Source organism: Saccostrea cucullata, unplaced genomic scaffold (assembly GCF_032062105.1).
Source record: "Saccostrea cucullata isolate Sc308-1 unplaced genomic scaffold, CSIRO_AGI_Scuc_v1 ctg86, whole genome shotgun sequence".
Lineage (NCBI taxonomy): Eukaryota > Metazoa > Mollusca > Bivalvia > Ostreida > Ostreidae > Saccostrea > Saccostrea cuccullata.
In genome coordinates, this window is record NW_026930361.1 from 346,201 (window position 1) to 365,363 (window position 19,163).

General features: G+C 33.2%; 2 protein-coding genes across 4 annotated transcripts in view; one reads left to right on the forward strand and one right to left on the reverse strand.

Moving 5' to 3' along the window:
- Positions 1 to 7,468: 7,468 nt before the first annotated feature.
- Positions 7,469 to 9,725, reverse strand: LOC134283835 (membrane progestin receptor alpha-B-like). Of its 2 annotated transcripts, none has more exons than XM_062766352.1 (2): positions 9,709 to 9,725; positions 7,469 to 9,216 (listed from the first exon to the last, which is right to left on the reverse strand). In XM_062766352.1, the coding sequence occupies exon 2, from the start codon at positions 9,202 to 9,204 to the stop codon at positions 8,203 to 8,205; it is 1,002 nt and encodes a 333-aa protein (XP_062622336.1). In that variant the 5' UTR covers positions 9,205 to 9,216; positions 9,709 to 9,725; the 3' UTR covers positions 7,469 to 8,202. The 2 variants fall into 2 exon arrangements, with proteins under 2 accessions (XP_062622336.1, XP_062622335.1); XM_062766351.1 differs by lacking the exon at positions 9,709 to 9,725 and adding an exon at positions 9,595 to 9,697.
- Positions 9,726 to 9,744: 19 nt separating this feature from the next.
- LOC134283833 (focal adhesion kinase 1-like) overlaps positions 9,745 to 19,163 on the forward strand; it is a 38,452-nt gene continuing 29,033 nt past the window's right edge. The window contains exons 1-2 of one of the 2 annotated variants that reach the window (XM_062766346.1): positions 9,745 to 9,845; positions 14,046 to 14,134. The gene's annotated coding sequence lies outside the window, so the exon portion shown is untranslated. Of the gene's footprint in view, positions 9,846 to 14,045; positions 14,135 to 16,000; positions 16,364 to 19,163 lie in introns of those variants that run through there. The other variant, XM_062766345.1, reaches the window with a different exon arrangement.

Genomic DNA, 19,163 nt, shown 5'->3' on the forward strand with positions numbered 1-19,163 from the left:
TATTTGAATACACACATCCTGTGAATGACTTACATCACTTTGCTGCTTGTAGTAGATTTTCTTTCCCTATATACATATACAAGGTATAATAAACATATCATCATTTATTGTATCGACATTCGTTATCATGGGAACAATTTTGTTTTTATTTTTACCTAAAACATTGCTCTGGAACTTCACCTCTGTCGGATGATTTTAATTTTTATGGCTCAATTTGTAAAAAATTAACACGTAAAAAATTGAATCATCCTATTTCAACTGAAATTCATAAAAATTTACAGCAGTAAAAATTACCCATTATACGGTATGATATATGATATGTATGATATTATAAAAAAATAATGAAAAATTTCCTAAAGATTCCCATGAAAAACATTGATCTCTTGCGCTTTCTTTGCGAAAAAATATCTTTTTTCCAAATATATTCTAGTTGATCTCTTTGATCCCTAATGAGCCACAACCAACAATATGGTTAACACCTTATGAGGACTGCTGTAATATTTGACATCCACTGCCCTTTCCAAAGACTTTACTCAGCTTCTTTTAAGGGGGCCGACTATAGTTTTATTGTGTGAAAACTACAATAGCGAAATTCTTCATTTTTATACCATATATAACTTACATTAACTTCAGTGTACATGCAAAGTTTAGGGGAAATCTATCGTCCAGGTATTTTTAAGGGACCGTCTCAAAATACAGGTACATTTACTATAGGATTATATAGGAAAATGCCAATTTTTAGCACTTTAGAGCAAATTATACAAATACTACAATAGACATTTTGTTCAAACTATAATATTTGATAAGTAATACTATATTTTACAATATATGTAAGAAACACAAAATTCTACCGTCTTGTTACCAGAGAGGGGCATCTCAAAATGCAAAAAATTAGCAAATTTTACTATTTTATAGAGTATTACAAAATATGACGTACACAATGGATTCACATGAAAACATAATAAAAATATTGGAGATATTCTCAAATTTTTATGTTTTAAATTTCAAGAGCGTATGTTTAATACTTTTTCTTTAATATTTTTTATTACCCCTTTCTTTAAGCGCTACAGATTATCATAACGTCAAAAACACACTGCAACGACATCAACCTACCTATCAATTGCAAAATCGGTTAAAAATCAGTTATATCAAATTGTAATTACATTTTTATACCTATAATTTCTTAATTTTGTTTAATTTTAATAATTAAGCGAAAAAAGTTGCATTAAAACAGTAAATACGCTTCATTTTACTATGATGCGTGAAATATTGCGCAATAGAAACTATAGTCGGCCCCCTTAAAAGACATCAAATTGGAACCTTTAATTAATCTCCCCAAGTCCCACCAAATTAAATGGGGACCTAGAAAAACTGACTACAGAACAGCACATATCAGGATGTCAAAGGAGTCTATCCCCTTTGAAGTAGCTATGAATGTACTCTATTAATCAAAGGATGATAACTTCTACATAAAAGAAAGCAAAATACTACTGTTTCACAGCTAGGTAAACCACATCAATACTACACCAATGACACACAAGTTTATTTTGCTATAAGCATACAAATTTATAACTGATAAGATTTCTTCTTATCATCAGATACTTTTGGGTCAACCTACTCCCCCCCCCCCCCTCCTCCCCTTAAAAAAAATGCACACTGTCAGGTATCAAGCAAAACTTTGATGTAAACTACCCTTTTCTGGAGAAACTAGAAATCATATTTGTGTGACTTGGTGTTTCCTACATTCAAATTCATTCTAAGGCAGTAAGGGATAGCGTACTGTATCAGAACAGCTGATTTTAATAAGATTAAACAACAGGAAACAGAATTTCTTGAGTGTAACAGTAGAATACAGTGAAAGATATTATTTTTCGGTCTTTTTAAGGGTGTAGTGGAATTATTCACTTAGTCAAAGAGAAAAATGAATTATCCATAGGAATTTGCTCTTAGAGAACAAGATGTGTTTGTAAAACACTGATGCCCCTGTATGGCAGATTTATTCAGATTATGGTCAGGGTTTAATTAGTTTCTCAAATGCATGTTCAAAGTTCAAGGTCAAAATTGTTGGTATCAGAAGCAAAGCCTTGTCATGAGGAATACACCTGTAAGATATTGAAGCCTAGTACTGACTATACAAAAGTTATGGCCAAGGTTAAAGCTTTTTTTCTAAAAGGGAATCAAACTCTAAGGTCAAGATAAAAAATATTTATACCCATTGAAAGGTCTTGTCACAATGAATATACCTATGAAAGATCGCAGCACCAACTGTTCAAAAATTATGGCCTAGGTTAAAACTTGACATTTTTTGTAAACATGGTTCAAACTCCAAGGTCAAGAACAAGAGGACAAATTTGGTGGTACCCAAGGAAAGGTCTTGTAACAAGAAATACACAGGTGAAATATGAAAACCATAGCATCAACCACTTCAAAGTTATGGGCAAGGTTAAAGTTTTTGCAGGCAAACAGATAAACAGACAGACTGATCAATAAGACAAAATGTTAAAACTATATACCCCTGAATCTTTGATTATGGGGGCATAAAAATTTCAAAATACTGCTTTTAAATTATAGCTAAGTGTTAGAAATTCATAGTAATAGAAGCTAGAAATACAGGACATGCAGGACAGACTCCAGTAGAAGCTAGAAATACAGGACATGCAGGACATGCAGGACAGACTCCAGTAAAAGTTGTTAGCCCTGACAAAAATCCAGTACGCTGAGAAAATATTTGTCTTTTATAATTTGCTTTACCTGTAATGCCTATAAAATGTGAATGGGGCCTGATCACTACCAGGGGGTATATATATCTTTGATTCCGAACATATAGGCTGACAAATTCTATACGTGTTTGCTTTACGCTTTGCAGCTGATACTAGTAATTGATTTGAGAGAAACTTAATGAATTAATGAAATGTCTAAATTTCAATTTATGTTTTTTTTAAACATCTAGCCACGTATATTTGATTCATGCAAATCTGTTTGCCGTCAATGAAAATTGTGCATGTCGGGTGGTAAAAAATAAATGAGTGAAGTCAGTTATTTCAAACACTGTGGTAATTAAATTATCATTATTTCCTGACCCCAACCTCATAGTCCTCAACAATCTAATATTGCCATGCTATCTCAAAGATTAAATAAAACTATCCCTGAAGTTGAGTAAACTTTTCCCTCGAGTTTCTGTGTTTAATACTTTAACAGTTTAATGCAATGTTCAAACAAAATGAGATGTTTTATAGCATTTTACCAATTTAGTCAATAAAGTGAGTACAATTTAAATCCCTCACCTTTAAAATGAATGCCATTTATATTAATTTAATTAAACCAACTGCAGAACAGCAAAGAAAATACAGAGAGAAAATAATTGTCCAAAAATAACTTTTGTTTTGGAAAGGGGGGGGTATCTTTCAGTTTGGACTTGTAAGAATGTCAGATCCAATAGCTCTTATGGAAGAATGTTCCGTTTATTTATTCTGGTAATACCTAAAGTTTCCGGAGACACAAAACCTGTCTTTTTTATTTAATAATTTCAAGAGATGTCAATGATTCAAACCTTTCAAACTGTGCCTGACACTGTATTCTGACAACTGGGTATCTCTTAACGAATATTATTGAATCATTCATCGTTTACTTGGTGCATAATCATATGTCAAGCTCATAATAACAAAATCACGCAAAATTAAACATGCCAGTCAATGGAAAAACTTTACCTGAATCTTGATTGCCTGCCAAAGTTGTTTTTCCACAAAAATCTTTTGGGGTAGACTATTTACCGGAAAGAACTTTTTTTTAGACAAGTCGCTCCTAAGACAAGTCGGTCCATCATACTTTTAATAAGTTGTTGATATCATATGGTTTGACTTTTTAAAATGTAAAATAAATAAAATTTGCTATTATGATCATTTCCATCCCTACTCTTTAAAGATCCAGTGCTGAGCATTACAATCAGGCAGTCTGCAAATTATTCTGATGCCTGTAAGCTCATAGTCGCTTGGTTACAGGATGGTGTATTTTGTGTACTATGTGTTTTTTTATGTGTGCCTGAATACCCTCATCAAAATAAAAATAAAAATTCTCTGAAATTAGCTCGTTTTAAAAATGTCATATTTACTGTATATAAAAAGAGTAAAGGAGTATATACAGTAAATATGACATTTTTTAAAACGTCTAATTTCGGCAAATTTTCATTTTTATTTTAATGAGGGTATTCAGGCACACATAGAAAAACACATAATACACAAAATACACCATCATGTAACCAAGCGCCTATGTGTAAGCTAGCATTTATATAATATATACATTTATTATACCTCATTATAAATATTCTAAACAACGCGTTATCTGATTGGTTCTAAGTTATCACGTGATCGGGCCGAAAAACTTCATATTTCACGGCCGTCGGCACGCTTTTTATCATATTCCACCTCTTCCGAACAACTATAGGCCCTAGTGTATTTTCCCGCAATATATCATAATATATACAATATGACCAAATAATCAAAGTTTATGTTTATTTCCGTGTCCCTTCACTATCATGCAATAAATGTATAATGACCAAATAATAAGACGTGTCCCTTCCTGGGACCTGAATCCTGAATCTAGGGTGGTGATTTTCAGTTTGTTAAAAAGCTTTTTGCTTTTTAGAATCATGCCAATTAATAGTCTGACAGCTAGCTTAATTGGTGTCCATGAGTGTGGCTGCAGGCCCGATTTTTAAAATGAAGCTAGTGCATCAATTTCTGTGTGTAGCTCTAGGCCACAATCCTCAGAGATTAATACTATGGAATTCATCAGTTTTTTCTCTCCCTTATCCCATAGATGGTATATATCAAAATTGGCTGGAATTAGTTCCAACTACTTCTGAGATTTTTTTTAAGTTGAAAAGTTTGATATATGCATAATGACATAATCATGCAGATATATATAGCAAAATGTCATTTGAGTTACTCATGCAGGTGACCTGAAATATCTTCCTTCATTTTAAGATTGCAAGGCTAATCACATGCTGGTAATATTTTAATTCAATTTACATTATACATGTATCAATATCTATAGTCCGAGTGCTGCCAGTGCACCACCAGATATTTAGTTTCTCAACCACAATTAAAGAGGGACAACTCTTACAAACATGAAATAAAGCAACTCTTTGTAGTCTGTTTAAGATTTATTGGAAAACAAGTACAGCATTCTGGATTAATAAGTTTGATCATCTAAATGTCAAACAAAAAGAATAAAGAAAGAAAAACAGTTCTAAAACATTATGATAAAAAAAGTATAAAAATAATTATGCTTGTTACACTCGATGATTTATACATTGTATCACCAATTAATACATATAGAAGTGTATAATTTTCTATTCCATATGATTTTCTTGAGATAAAATTTCAGCATATTTCTCAAGTGAAGACTTTAAGACTAATAATTAACATAATTAATTAAATCATTGACATTCTAGGAGAGACTCAACTATATTGGGCAAGCAGTGTGCTGTCGATTATAAATTAACTTATATATAACTTATATATATATGGAAACATATAATTATCATAAACCTAGCAGTGTTTTCCCTGTATTTTCAAAGTAAAGGGTTAGAGATAAGTTGTAACAGGCAGGGCTGAGGTTTATGAACAAAATCTCTGTGGACCTAACAACAAATTTTTATTTCAAAGGGGCATTTTTGTCAATTGAAGCTGTCAATTAATTTGGTCGGTAGCCAGTTCTTAGGGAAAACACTGTAAACCTATAAACATTTTAACATTATTAGACACTGAGTAATGGAATGGATTGTAAAATAAAGGAAAAATGAATACTGATCTACACGATATAAAATATTCTAAACAGAACACATCAATAGTAGAAAAAAAAGAAATATAAAAATCTTCAATATATATTTAACATAAATTAATCATCTCCATGCATACATAACAAAATCACAGATAAGAAACAATATTCAATTAAATGATATGAACCAAGGACTATGTCACTTCCAAATAGAAAACAAATGTCAGAGATGTGACCCACTACTCCTCTGGGAAATTGTGACTAAACAATTCATAAAAATAATGAACTCTGTAATGAACATTTATAATCAAGGCTCAAAATTTTGTGTCTGTCTATATAAAAAAAATTGTAAAGCATATACCTAAAAATTAGCGAGGTACAGTACACAAAAACTTCACTTGTATATGTAATATGTATCAACATGGTCAACTGATGATTGAAATCACATTATCTTGCAAACACATTAAAAACAACTCCATAAATTAAATTGAAAATCAATATGCACAATAATATGTTAAAGATGTTGGATGAGAAAATGCAAATGCTTCTTTAACTTTCTGTTCAAATATTTTAAACTCTTGGAAACTCTTGTAGTTGAGAAAATAGCTTTTTGTTCTTTTTATTTAAAATCAAATGCAAACTGATATGTTAAGTAAAAATTTACAGTGGAAAAAAAAACATTTACTCTTAGAAGAAGTGACCTAATATATATTTTCCATTAAGAAAAAATGTCCACCAGTTATATCAGTGTTTGAAACTCACTGTAAAATAAGCTAGACATGCAGGGCTGACAGCCAGTGAAAGTTGTCAGCCCTGTAAAAAATGTACTAGACCCCAAAAAATAATTGCTGCTTAAAAAATTCAGCAAAAATGTGAATGGGGCCAGATCACCGTATTCAACCATGAACCTATAGGCTGATAAATATTAGTGTTGGCAAATCGGACGATTTTTAGTAACCGGTTACTCGCTCAATCTTCCGATCGAGTACCCGGTTACTCGGATCATTTATTCATATGTATCATTTATCTCATCTTTTACTCATCGGTTCTAATAAAACACAAAGGTATTGTGAATTAACTTTATTTATAAACTTATAAAGAACATGCACGCAATATCTTGAATTTTGAATATAATTATAATCAAAAAATTAATTAAATCAGAAGAAAAATAAATATGCAATGTTTCACGCTATTTTACAATGGCGTTCATAGTTTAACTTTTCAACCCCCGATATATGTCACGATCAAGGAGAATAATTATTAAGAAATTTGAAGTCACGATAACTCCAATTCACATTAATTACATTTTACAGGTATAGAATCAGCTGTTCTTTTAAAATACTTCCAAGTTATACATGTCTTTGGCGGCATCTTTTTAAATCATTTAATGAGGGAATTATAACTTGGGTCTTCAAAACTTGTATAACCTGCTGGCAATCCAATTAAGCTATAAGTTAAGTGTGAAAACCAATCAATCGTATTAGTGAAACCATAGATCATTAAGTCTAACGGTAAAGAAAATTAGAGAAATGTTTATTTGTACGCTTATAAACAAATTAACATTTTATTTTTTAGTTATTTACCATATAAGATGCATTTTATCCGAGTAACCGAATAGCAGTTTTACTAACCGATACTCGCATCGTTCGACGGTTAACCGGTTAACCGGGTACTCGTTGCCAACACTAATAAATATACTACCCGTTTGTTTGTTACACTTTGCCACCAGTACTACTAGTTGATTTGAGAGAGTTTTTATAAACTATCTGAATTTTAATTTAAGAAAATTTTACACGTCCAGCTGGGTGTCAATACATGTAAATATGTCCGCTTGTGATGAAATTTGTGCATCTCGAACGGTCGGGAACAGAGTTATTTCAAATACTGGTTATATTCTAACATCATTATCAATTCAAAATGCTGAGAAAAAACTTTTAAAATATATTATCTCTAAGCCATTGAAATGTAGTTTTCGTAAGTAATAGCCAAGGAAATATAAGAGCTATTAATTCTAAAAATAGAATTGATACCCAAGTACATGTATCCTAGTAGCTATCAACAGTTCAGGAAGAAATGAGTAGAAATGGTGATTATATTCTAATGACAAAATATCTCCTAACACAGGATGCAAGTTGCAGATCCTTCATTTAGGTACAATAAACTCAATGGACAATAGTTCCTTTACCTCATTTCCTATATACATGTTACGTATCATAATTAGGATTACCTGGTATATATTTCCTATCACATAATTTGACCATTAACAGCAAGGATAATAATAAAATTATAATAATTTTTAACATGTCATGTTTTGTTATTTCCTCATTTTTTTTCATAAAATGAAAGATCCTTGTTCAGTTACACTAACAGAAAATGATACATGAACAAAAATTAGCAAGAATAAACTTAATATACATGTATATGTTAAGTTTGCTTTTGCTTTAAACTTTCTTTTGCCAATCTTGATTTCACAATATTATGAAATACCAAAACATTAACAATGCATGCAACTGACAAAATGATAACTGCCCCAAATGTTTCCATAAATGTTGGTTCATCCACAAAAGCTGGGGTTCTGTGATATTTCTCTATATCTAAATGGACTCCGTCAAGCTGTTTCTGGGTGACAAGAATTATACAGATGTGGAAAATCTGATGGCTATGTCCAACAAAGTCAAACTTTCCAGGGAAAAATCGTTGAGGAATATCAGATCCAAAGAAGAAGCCCGCCAGAGCAAACCAGACCATCTGAGCTGAGTGGTGATAGAGACTAACGTCCTCCCCATCTTTATCTAAAAATAAACGATGTAAAATTGGCAGGGAGAGCCACAAATAGATGCTTCCCACTGAACCTATTTGCCAGATTTTTCTTGTAAATGGGTATGGACGTTTGTAGAATACTTTAGAGATGCTGCAACATAAACACACTAATGCAGCTAAAATTACCCCAACTGGAATTGATAACATCTTTAAAGCTGAATTTAGCATAGTGTCATGGATGCAATAAGCATAATGCATGATAGTGCTTCCAAAGCCAAATATACCAATGCCAGCATAATCTATCATAAATCCTGTATAGTGTACTTGCTCAGATTTGTTGGAAAAGCAATGTGCACATGTACTACAGAGATACATAATTATCATAGTTATTAGTCCAGCACTGAGGGGCCACATATGAGGATTTCCAATTAAGTCATACTCATTAGCAAACTCCATGCACCTGGAAATTGTCAACAGTAAACCAATGAGGTGGGTCCAAACATTCATACATTCATTATGCTTTTGAAACATGCTGCAAACGTAATAGATCCATGGCTGATGAGGATGGCGGAATCCAGTCTCGACATGGGGCTCATGGAAAATTACCGGGACATCCTGTTTAGTAGTTGTTGGTCTCAAGAGTGAACTTTGTCGTTTGTGTTTCATGGTGGAAATTTTCTGCAACAAGGAAAACATTTAACATAGAGATTTTAAAGCATTAAATCATCAATCAAATGCAAAAAGCATGGATACTTTATATGCTGCAGCTGAAATTAAATTTCAATAAATATTAGGCTATTTTTCTGCAATAACAGATCACTACACAGCTATCATTAGCCCCAGTATACCAGTAGTCTTATTGAAGTGAAATTTTAAGCTATCAAAATTATGGAAATGCAAAATCAAATTTAAATCTTATAACTACAGCAACCACCAACGCCCTATGACTACGGACACAGAAATCAGCTGATCGATCTCGAGATTGAGTTTCAGTATGAGACTGATTCTAGCGATCGAAAAAATAAGAAACAGCAGAGAAACTCAAAAAATGGATACCGGCTTCTTCAAAATCTTCCAAAATTGTCCCTCAGGTATATTTCCCACTAACGTTGTTCCTGGCTTGCGGTCACAGTGTGATATCCGAGATCCGGATACTTCTGATAAACCTACCTTATTTCCGGTTTTACTCTTTTAGATAACTTGTACGATAGAAAGGTTGATAATGGAGAAAGATCAAAGAGACTGAGACTGAGTAACTGTAACAGATTAACGTTACAAAGGTTGCTTTTGTTACTACATTTGAATTGGTTAGTATGCAATCAACGTTAAAAAACTCAAAGAAAAAAAGGTTTTAAATGATAATTGTACATAAATTGGTTGTTTTATGGATAGAACTTCATCAGCTCGAATTTCCTCTGTGTTTTCTTGTGTTTTTTTTTTCTTTTTGCTAACTTACTTCTCTTGTTTGCAACCTTAATTTGAAAGTTTATGCACCTTCTTTAATATACTGTATTATAAATAAATTAAGATTTTAGATTTTTAAGGCACAAATACAATCATGATATCCTCACCATGTTTAATATCTTAACTGATGTATCACCAGAACATATCTTAACAAGCTAATTCAGAGAATTCGTGTCCCCCGCTTAGGGAAAAAGTCGGCTCCCCCTGACTGAATTTGTAGAATTATTAATTGTATACATGTATACATGTATGTCAATATGCATATAAAGATTTGATTGCTTATTCTTCATTATGTGTATAGAAGATTCTTTTTATATGGAATTTTTATCACACTGTAATGATGATTTTATAACCTCACAAATTTTTCATTTCACATGCTGAATACTATCATTAAGTAAAAAAAAAAAGTATAAAAAAAAAAACAAAAAAAAATAAAAGTACGGGGGTTCGAGTCAGAGGACCTCTCACACTTGATGCAACTAGATATTAAAATTTAAAAAAAGTATTAGTTGAGTTACATTAATACAATCATGATATCTTCACCATATTTAATATCTTAACTGATGTAAAAATAGCGACATGTAATACTATAAATACTAATAAAAAGCTTTAGAATTTTACATTCAGCTGAAATAATAATATTAATGTATAAATTTACGACCTTGAACTTTAACCTTTTTCAAAACTAGTAGCAGGGAGTTGCTAGCATTGCAATGAGCCTGTAATAGTGTTAATTATAGATATTTATAAATAATAAACCTTTCTTTCAACATTAACATCACTGATATTTGGAAAAAAAAGAGATTTAAAGGGCTTTATTTAAAATAAAATAGAAATTAAAGTAAATATTTAAAAGTGAATAAAACATGTGAATCCATTGCTGCAAAAGTGGAAAATAACCTCTCCTGATTGAATTTCCTTTATGTGGAGTGTTTAGAAGAAAATCTACTTGATATGGATTTCCTTTATTTCCTAAAACTGCTGACTTTTTAAAAATAGTTTTACTCACACTTGAAAAAGTATAAAAATTATTTTGTCCCACTTGTGAAATATATACTGTATCCAATTACAAAACATTGAATGCATTCTTTTTGTTTTATCAGCTTTTAACATTCAGTTCTGTATTGCAGCAGATATTTCCTTTATGAAAGAGAATGTGTTATAAATGTAGATGCTTATAGGTATTTGCTCCCAAGTTCCTTGTTCTATTTTGATATTTTAATTTCCTCAAACTCTGAATATAAAACAGGTGATATTTTAAAAAAAATTATACAACATTGACAGTTATTAACTTTTACTATAGATAAAGCTGCAACATAAAAGGAAATTCCTCAGGAACATTCATGTAGACTCACCGAGTTTTATTTTAAGTGAAACATCTCTAAAGCAACTGAAGAATAAAATAAAAACTTTCTTCCTTATTGTGTTAGTGTTTCCCTTTTTAGCTCACCTGAGCCGAAGGCTCAAGTGAGCTTTTCTGATCACATTTTGTCCGGCGTCCGTCTGTCTGTCTGTCTGTCCGTCTGTCTGTAAACTTTTCACATTTTTGACTTCTTCTCAAGAACCGCTGGGCCAATTTCAACCAAACTTGCCACAAAGCATCCTTAGGTGAAGGGGATTCAAGTTTGTTCAAATGAAGGGCCACGCCCTCATTCAAGGGGAGATAATTGGGAATTAATGAAAATTTGGTGGTATGTTTTAAAAATCTTCTTCTCAAGAACCACTGTGCCAGGAAAGATAAAACTTATGGGGAAGCATCCTCAGGTAGTGTAGATTCAAGTTTTTTCAAATCATGACCCCCTGGGGTAGGGCAGGGCTACAATGGCCGACCAAAATTTTACATAGAAATATATAGGAAAATTCTTTAAAAATCATCTTCTCAAGAATAACAAAGCCATGATTGATCATATTTATATGGAAGCATCCTCAGATAGTTGTGATTCAAGTTTGTTCAAATCATGACCCCTGGGGGTAGGGCGGGGCCACAATGGCCGACCAAAGTTTTACATAGAAATATATAGGAAAATTCTTTAAAAATCTTCTTCTCAAGAATAACAAAGCCATGATTGATCATATTTATATTGAAGCATCATCAGCATACATGTTAACTCTACCGATTTAGGCGGGAGTCTACCGCTTTTTTACTCCATCTCCTGCCTACCGATTTTATGTGTAAATCTACCACTTTTCTAGTCGCTTGGGTATCCATTTTTGAAGCCACTAATCATGAAATCTCGTTAGATATCGTGTGATTTGACCCGGAATCATACAAACGCTTTTTTTTGTACCGATGTGTACATAGATTTGAAGCACGTATTTGACAACGACAACAGCACAAAATCAGTGATTACATTGGTTACGATAAATTTCGTCGACATTACTGCCATGAAAAAGGAGATACAGCATTTTAGAATTGGATGAAAACCTTTACTATAGAAATATATAGTCAATAGAAAATTCTTGACCAAATGAGGCACATCTTCTTCTCAAGGAAATCCAAATAACAAATATAGGGACTATAGATCTGATTAAACTTTGTCATCATTTGTTGTGTTTGACAACTGAATTATATTGCTTCTTGGCTATAAGCATCTATTTCTTTGCAATAGATATTTAAGATTACCGGGGTAATAATTGTATTTTCATGTAAAACCATACATGTATATTACATGCTATATATCTTCATAAATCCAAGTGTAAATCAACACGCGCAATGCTACCGCTTTCGTGGTCAGAATCTCCCTATTTTTCATCACAATAGGTTAACATGTATGTCATCAGGTAGTGTCAATTCAAGTTTGTTCAAATCATGACCCCCGGGAGTAGGGCGGGGCCACGATGGCCGACCAAAGTTTTACATAGAAATATATAGGAAAATTCTTTAAAATCTTCTTCTCAAGAATAACAAAGCCATGATTGATCATATTTATATGGAAGCATCCTCAGGTAGTGTAGATTCAAGTTTTTTCAAATCATGACCCCTAGGGGTAGGGTGGGGCCACAATGGCCGACCAAAGTTTTACATAGAAATATATAGGAAAATTCTTTAAAAATCTTCTTCTCAAGAATAACAAAGCCGTGATTGATCATATTTATATGGAAGCATCCTCAGGTAGTGTAGATTCAAGTTTGTTCAAATCATGACCCCCGGGGGTAGGGCGGGGCCACAATGGCCGACCAAAGTTTTACATAGAAATATATAGGAAATTCTTATAAATCTTCTTCTCAAGAATAACAAAGCCATGATTGATCATATTTATATGGAAGCATCCTCAGGTAGTTGTGATTCAAGTTTGTTCAAATCATGACCCCCGGGAGTAGGGCGGGGCCACAATGGCCGATCAAAGTTTTACATAGAAATATATAGGAAAATTCTTTAAAAATCATCTTCTCAAGAATAGCAAAACCATAACAGTTCAAATGTTTACTTTTGGATTTCAACTTTTCAATAATAAACCAATTTCTACTTTTTCCTAGCTACAGTGCTCAGGTGAGCGATGTGGCCCATGGGCCTCTTGTCTACATATATTGCCATTTGGTATCTAGTAAAGAAATCAGATGATACCAGAAAAGAGGTGAAGTATCAATTTATTTGCACATATCCTTAAATAGGAAGCTTATATGTAGATTATTAATTGAAGACTTTCATCATTCAAGTAAATACAATGTACATTAATTTCTTTAAAATATCTTTTTTTTATACCAGGTAGTTTCACTTTATATAAATTGATTCCAAATTAACTCAAAAGAATATATATTACATGCAGATATAATGCTTTTTTTTTTTTTTTTTTTTTTCATATTTTGTTTATGTTTTTTATGTTATTTCTCTTTGTTGCAACTTATCAAGATGCATTAAGAAAAAAAAAAACTTGAAAGAATTTTTCTGACTAAAAATGAAAATTGTATAGGTATCTGAAATTTTTCGTACACTTAATATTTTTTTCTTAAATTGTGGAAAGTCCAATAAGCAAAATTTAAATTTAGATTCCTGTTTCAAATTTAGTGCTTCATGTATGATAATGTCAATCTACATCCTTTAGTTCCAGAGCTAGAAGAGGCAAGCAGAGAGTCAGTAGAACCACTGAAAACATACCGGTAATTAACCAAGACTTATTACAGGTTACTACAGGTATGTTACTTACATTTGTATTCTCTACTTATATAAGCATTTTACATACATGTATATTAAAATCATTTTTGCATGTCAGCAGTCACATACTTAATGAATGGCTTAAATAATCTGACTTTATTTTTTGTACAGTATGACCAAGTGCCCCAGTAATATTTGAATCATATTGTTTTACATCAATTTGAAACACTTTTATCCTTTAGGCAATATCTGTTGGTTAATTTATGTTGAAAAATATTGCCTTATTGGGTTATAAAAGTACATTCTATAGTGGAAAAATTATTTTGAGTCTCATTTAATTGTATTTTAAGACAATGTTTTGGGTGCTTGCAGTGCTGTTTACAAAGGTACATTGTTTATAAAGAAGCCTAAATGGCCCTCAAGTATTGACCTATACTGGCTGTACATTGGTATTACCGGTACATGAGCTTGTAGAAAGAAAATCAAGATATGTATTTGGCAGTGATGCAACATCCTTTTGATTTTTTAAAAATTATGTGTCCTCTTATGCAGTATGCTGCACAATATTATGATAACCCTTTAGTGAGGGCCTATCATAAATTTTTACAAGCCACTAGATGTATAATATTTAATGAGGAGAAAAAAATTACTGTGACTGTAAGTGTTATCCAGTACTTCTCATTTACTGATGACAGGTCAAGTGATAAAATGGTGATATACATAAGATCAGGAAATGTTTTCTTAGGAATAAATGGAAAGTTTGAATTAGTTTACCAATATCAGCACATCAAGTTGAAGAGAACTGAAGGCTAAGATATTAGCTTTTTCCAAGAATACATGTTTGTATATTTAAAAATGACGATGTTTGAGTTCTAGGTCATCTTTATGTTCCCAATTTTTCACCATCATGAAAAAAACAGAGCACTTCCTAATAAGGCCATTCCAAGTTTTTTCTATGTTTAGCGTCCGCGTGCGCCTTGGTTTTTGACACCACATATGAGAAAAAACACACAACCACATAATTTGGAACCTGCTGGACTCTCCCCAGGTTCTGGGATAACAACTAATAACCTGCTGGGCTCCCCCCAGGTTATATTTTAATCTATGTATTTAATTCAGAGAGCAGTCCCCAAGATGCCAAAGTTTTTTGTAATGTATTTTTATAACAGTATTTGTTTTTAATTTATTTGTACTCAACCTTGTGTTGTACATAGTGTTTTTTGATTTATTATGTGATGTGTTCATTTTAATAAATCTAAACTTTTACCTTTTGTCATGTTGTGTATAAAGTGATAAATTTAGTCAAAATTTTTGAATTTTGTAAATTTCTCCAAATAATTCTGTACAGTAAGTTTTATTGGGTGTGTTGTAAGCATTTAATCCGTTGATTTTGCTGAAGAATTATAGATATTTCTTCTATTAAAGCAGTTTAGTTAGATCAAATCATTTGAAGAACGTCATTTTTATGACTTCTAAAGCTTGTGTTTCATGTTTTGGCTTGTGTGTTTGTTGCGAATAGGTAGGTAGGTTTTTGAAAGATGAGTGGATGCTAAACAGAGAAAAAACTTGGAATGGCCTAACTGTGAAACCCCTTGCTTGTTAAACATTTAAATGCATTAAAGTTGAAATTTCAAGTAATACTTTGAAGTCTCTTCAATACTTAGCCCTCAGCTAAATGGCCTCACTTTTTTTGTTGAAAATTTGGAACATATATCTAATTAGCAATTGAAAATGATCATGATGAATTAATGTGTTTTCAATTTCACATGGTGCTTGCCAGTGATGAATCATTCACAGATGTTTAATCTACCATTAGTGGAAACTCAGTTTTCTCTTGCTTTATATATTTCAATTATGATATATTATAGCAATCCACCCATGTCTGTTCACGCTGAAATATTACACCTCCTAGCTTTGTGCACATCAGTCTCGCTTCATTAACAAATTGTGCGATACATTATCGAAAGTTCATACAGACAGAGAGAAACCCACGTCAAAAAGTCAAAAGGCCCGGACAAAATGTCAACTGCTCTTTGTTGGTTCAAATCGTAGTAGGAGTATAGAGTGTGGTAGGAAGCCGGGGCGATTTTTCTCTAACATAAGATGTTGGCAACATTAAATGCTGCGGAATTTCTGTAGATTTACTGATAACAATGAAGTAAAACCATGTGGATGTAAAAATCTGGCTGTGCATTATCAGAGGCAGAAAAAATTTTCTGTGTGCAGGATAAAATAATCCATCATTGATTGTGGGCACGTTACGGTCCAGTAAGTATTCATCTCTATAATAATAACTGCCGTTATTGTCATTTTCCTATATGATTGTTTATTATGGTTCTGGGGTTGATAACTGGAGGTAACTGGCCTTTTTGTACAAGTATTGTCCTGATAATGGTGGAGATTAGGTGTGTAGGTTTGTATGTAACAGATTGTACAGATGTCTTTGATTTGTGTATTAATGGCAGTGACAGCTACATGTTGACATCTTGTTTTGTAAGGAAACAAGACTTTAAGGTCTTACACAGTTTATATTATTCAGAAAATGATGTTTTAATGTACCTTCTGGTTGTTTTGCATTTGAACTAAATGTATAGTTCTTTTTTTTTTTTTTCACAAAAAAATAGGATTGTGTTTATCTATAGGGAGGTTCCAAATCTCATTTTCTCTGTTTTTGTTATCATGTGGAGGTAATAAGATTAATTCTTTGGCTGTTATTAATGTTGCCCCTTTTTACCCATGTGCCATACATCTTTTCTTTGCAATGAGACATGTACTTTTTACATCCATGTTTCAAAACTCTATTTGGATTACTACATGTACATTGCTTAAGGCCTTTTTGCTTGAACAGGTGCATTAGAAATTGTAACCAGTCTCAAGTTACTTAGGAAGTGTATTAATCTTGATTTTCAAAATATAGGAAAATTTCATTGATAGTGAAACATTCATTTTATGATATAATGTGCATAATATGTATAGGGAAAGTTCCATAGATTGCAGTGATGAGTGTTTTCATAAAATGATGGAGATCGATACATCCTTTGAACAGCTGATCAAAGGATTCTAAGTTGCAGTAACGTTTAAGGGTAGCTAATTTCATGATGAATATCTACATACCTGGAATACCTCTCACAGCCAGTCTCTCGTATATTTCAGTTTGACCTTGGATGAAGGGCAAGGTTATTCATTAGAATAAAAACTTGACCTATTTGATTTAATACACTGTAAATGTTAAATTTTTGCTGCCAGAGTAAGGCATGTGTCATCCTCAGCATTTTGAAGACGGCTAACAAAGCTAAGAAAGATATTTTTTTTTACCCATGATTCACATGGATCATATATCATAAAAGCATATTTTCATGCTCTTTGCCTTATATGGTATATATAATTCCATTGTGTACCTCCTTTTTTTGGTGTTGATTGAACAGATACACATGTATTTGGAATTTCCATGCACAGAAAATCTTGGAGATGGCCATTTATTCTTTGACATGTTGGGTATCTGTCTCTTATCCAAAAATCCTCCTATACTATTGGATAAGATTTAATACAGTAAAACTCATTTGATATGAACACGGATATTGCGAATTCACGGATATAGCGAAGTGATCTTGGATCCCCAGCTATATAAACTTAATGAATTTCTTCTACAGATGTATAACGAATCATGGATATAGCGAAGTAATTTCATAGGTCCCAGTGACTTCATTATAACCAAGTTTTGCTGTATAACCTTCACAGATTCTTCATGATATAGCACATTGTAAATCTCCTATGTGTTGGTAATGTTCTGGGTTCATACTTCATGTAAGAAGTCACGAAATGAGATGAAATGGGTTGGTGGGTGGGGCAATTGTCCAAGACAGTGCTTCTGGTAGAGTCAGCGGCATTTAGCGGCATTTCTCCAAGACAGACCTTCTGGTAGAGTCAGCGGCATTTGTCCAATACAGACCTTCTGGTAGAGTCAGCGGCATTTAGCGGCATTTGTCTAAGACAGACCTTCTGGTAGAGTCAGCGGCATTTAGCGGCATTTGTCCAAGACAGACCTTCTGGTAGAGTCAGCGGCATTTAGCGGCATTTGTCCAATACAGACCTTCTGGTAGAGTCAGCGGCATTTAGCGGCATTTGTCCAAGACAGTGCTTCTGGTAGAGTCAGCGGCATTTGTCCAAGACAGACCCTCTGGTAGAGTCAGCGGCATTTAGCGGCATTTGTCCAAGACAGACCCTCTGGTAGAGTCAGCGGCATTTAGCGGCATTTGTCCAAGACAGACCCTCTGGTAGAGTCAGCGGCATTTAGCGGCATTTGTCCAAGACAGACCCTCTGGTAGAGTCAGCGGCATTTAGCGGCATTTGTCCAAGACACACCCTCTGGTAGAGTCAGCGGCATTTAGCGGCATTTGTCCAAGACACACCCTCTGGTAGATTCAGCGGCATTTGTCCAAGACAGACCCTCTGGTAGAGTCAGCGGCATTTAGCGGCATTTGTCCAAGACAGACCCTCTGGTAGAGTCAGCGGCATTTAGCGGCATTTGTCCAATACAGACCCTCTGGTAGAGTCAGCGGCATTTAGCGGCATTTGTCCAAGACAGACCCTCTGGTAGAGTCAGCGGCATTTAGCGGCATTTGTCCAAGACAGACCCTCTGGTAGAGTCAGCGGCATTTAGCGGCATTTGTCCAAGACAGACCCTCTGGTAGAGTCAGCGGCATTTAGCGGCATTTGTCCAAGACAGACCTTCTGTTCTTTTTCCATGGATTTACTGATATACGAGGGGCATTTCAAAAGTTCTGGCAACTGTTTAATAAAAGATTAACCGTTTTACGGAAATTATTGAGTTTGATATCATTGAAAAGATCAGAAAAATATACACATATTGTGACGTCACTTTATAATTTTTATGACGTAATAACTCCGAAAATGACGTCAGAATATAGAATGTCTAGCATACTGAAAAGTCTCGTTTTTATCCACATGAGACGATCGTAAAAGTTCTGTCAAAGGCTTATTTGAAAAAATATTTCAAAGAAAATTTGAATTTGAAAAGAGGTAGAGTAGGACTATGATAGTGTTTATC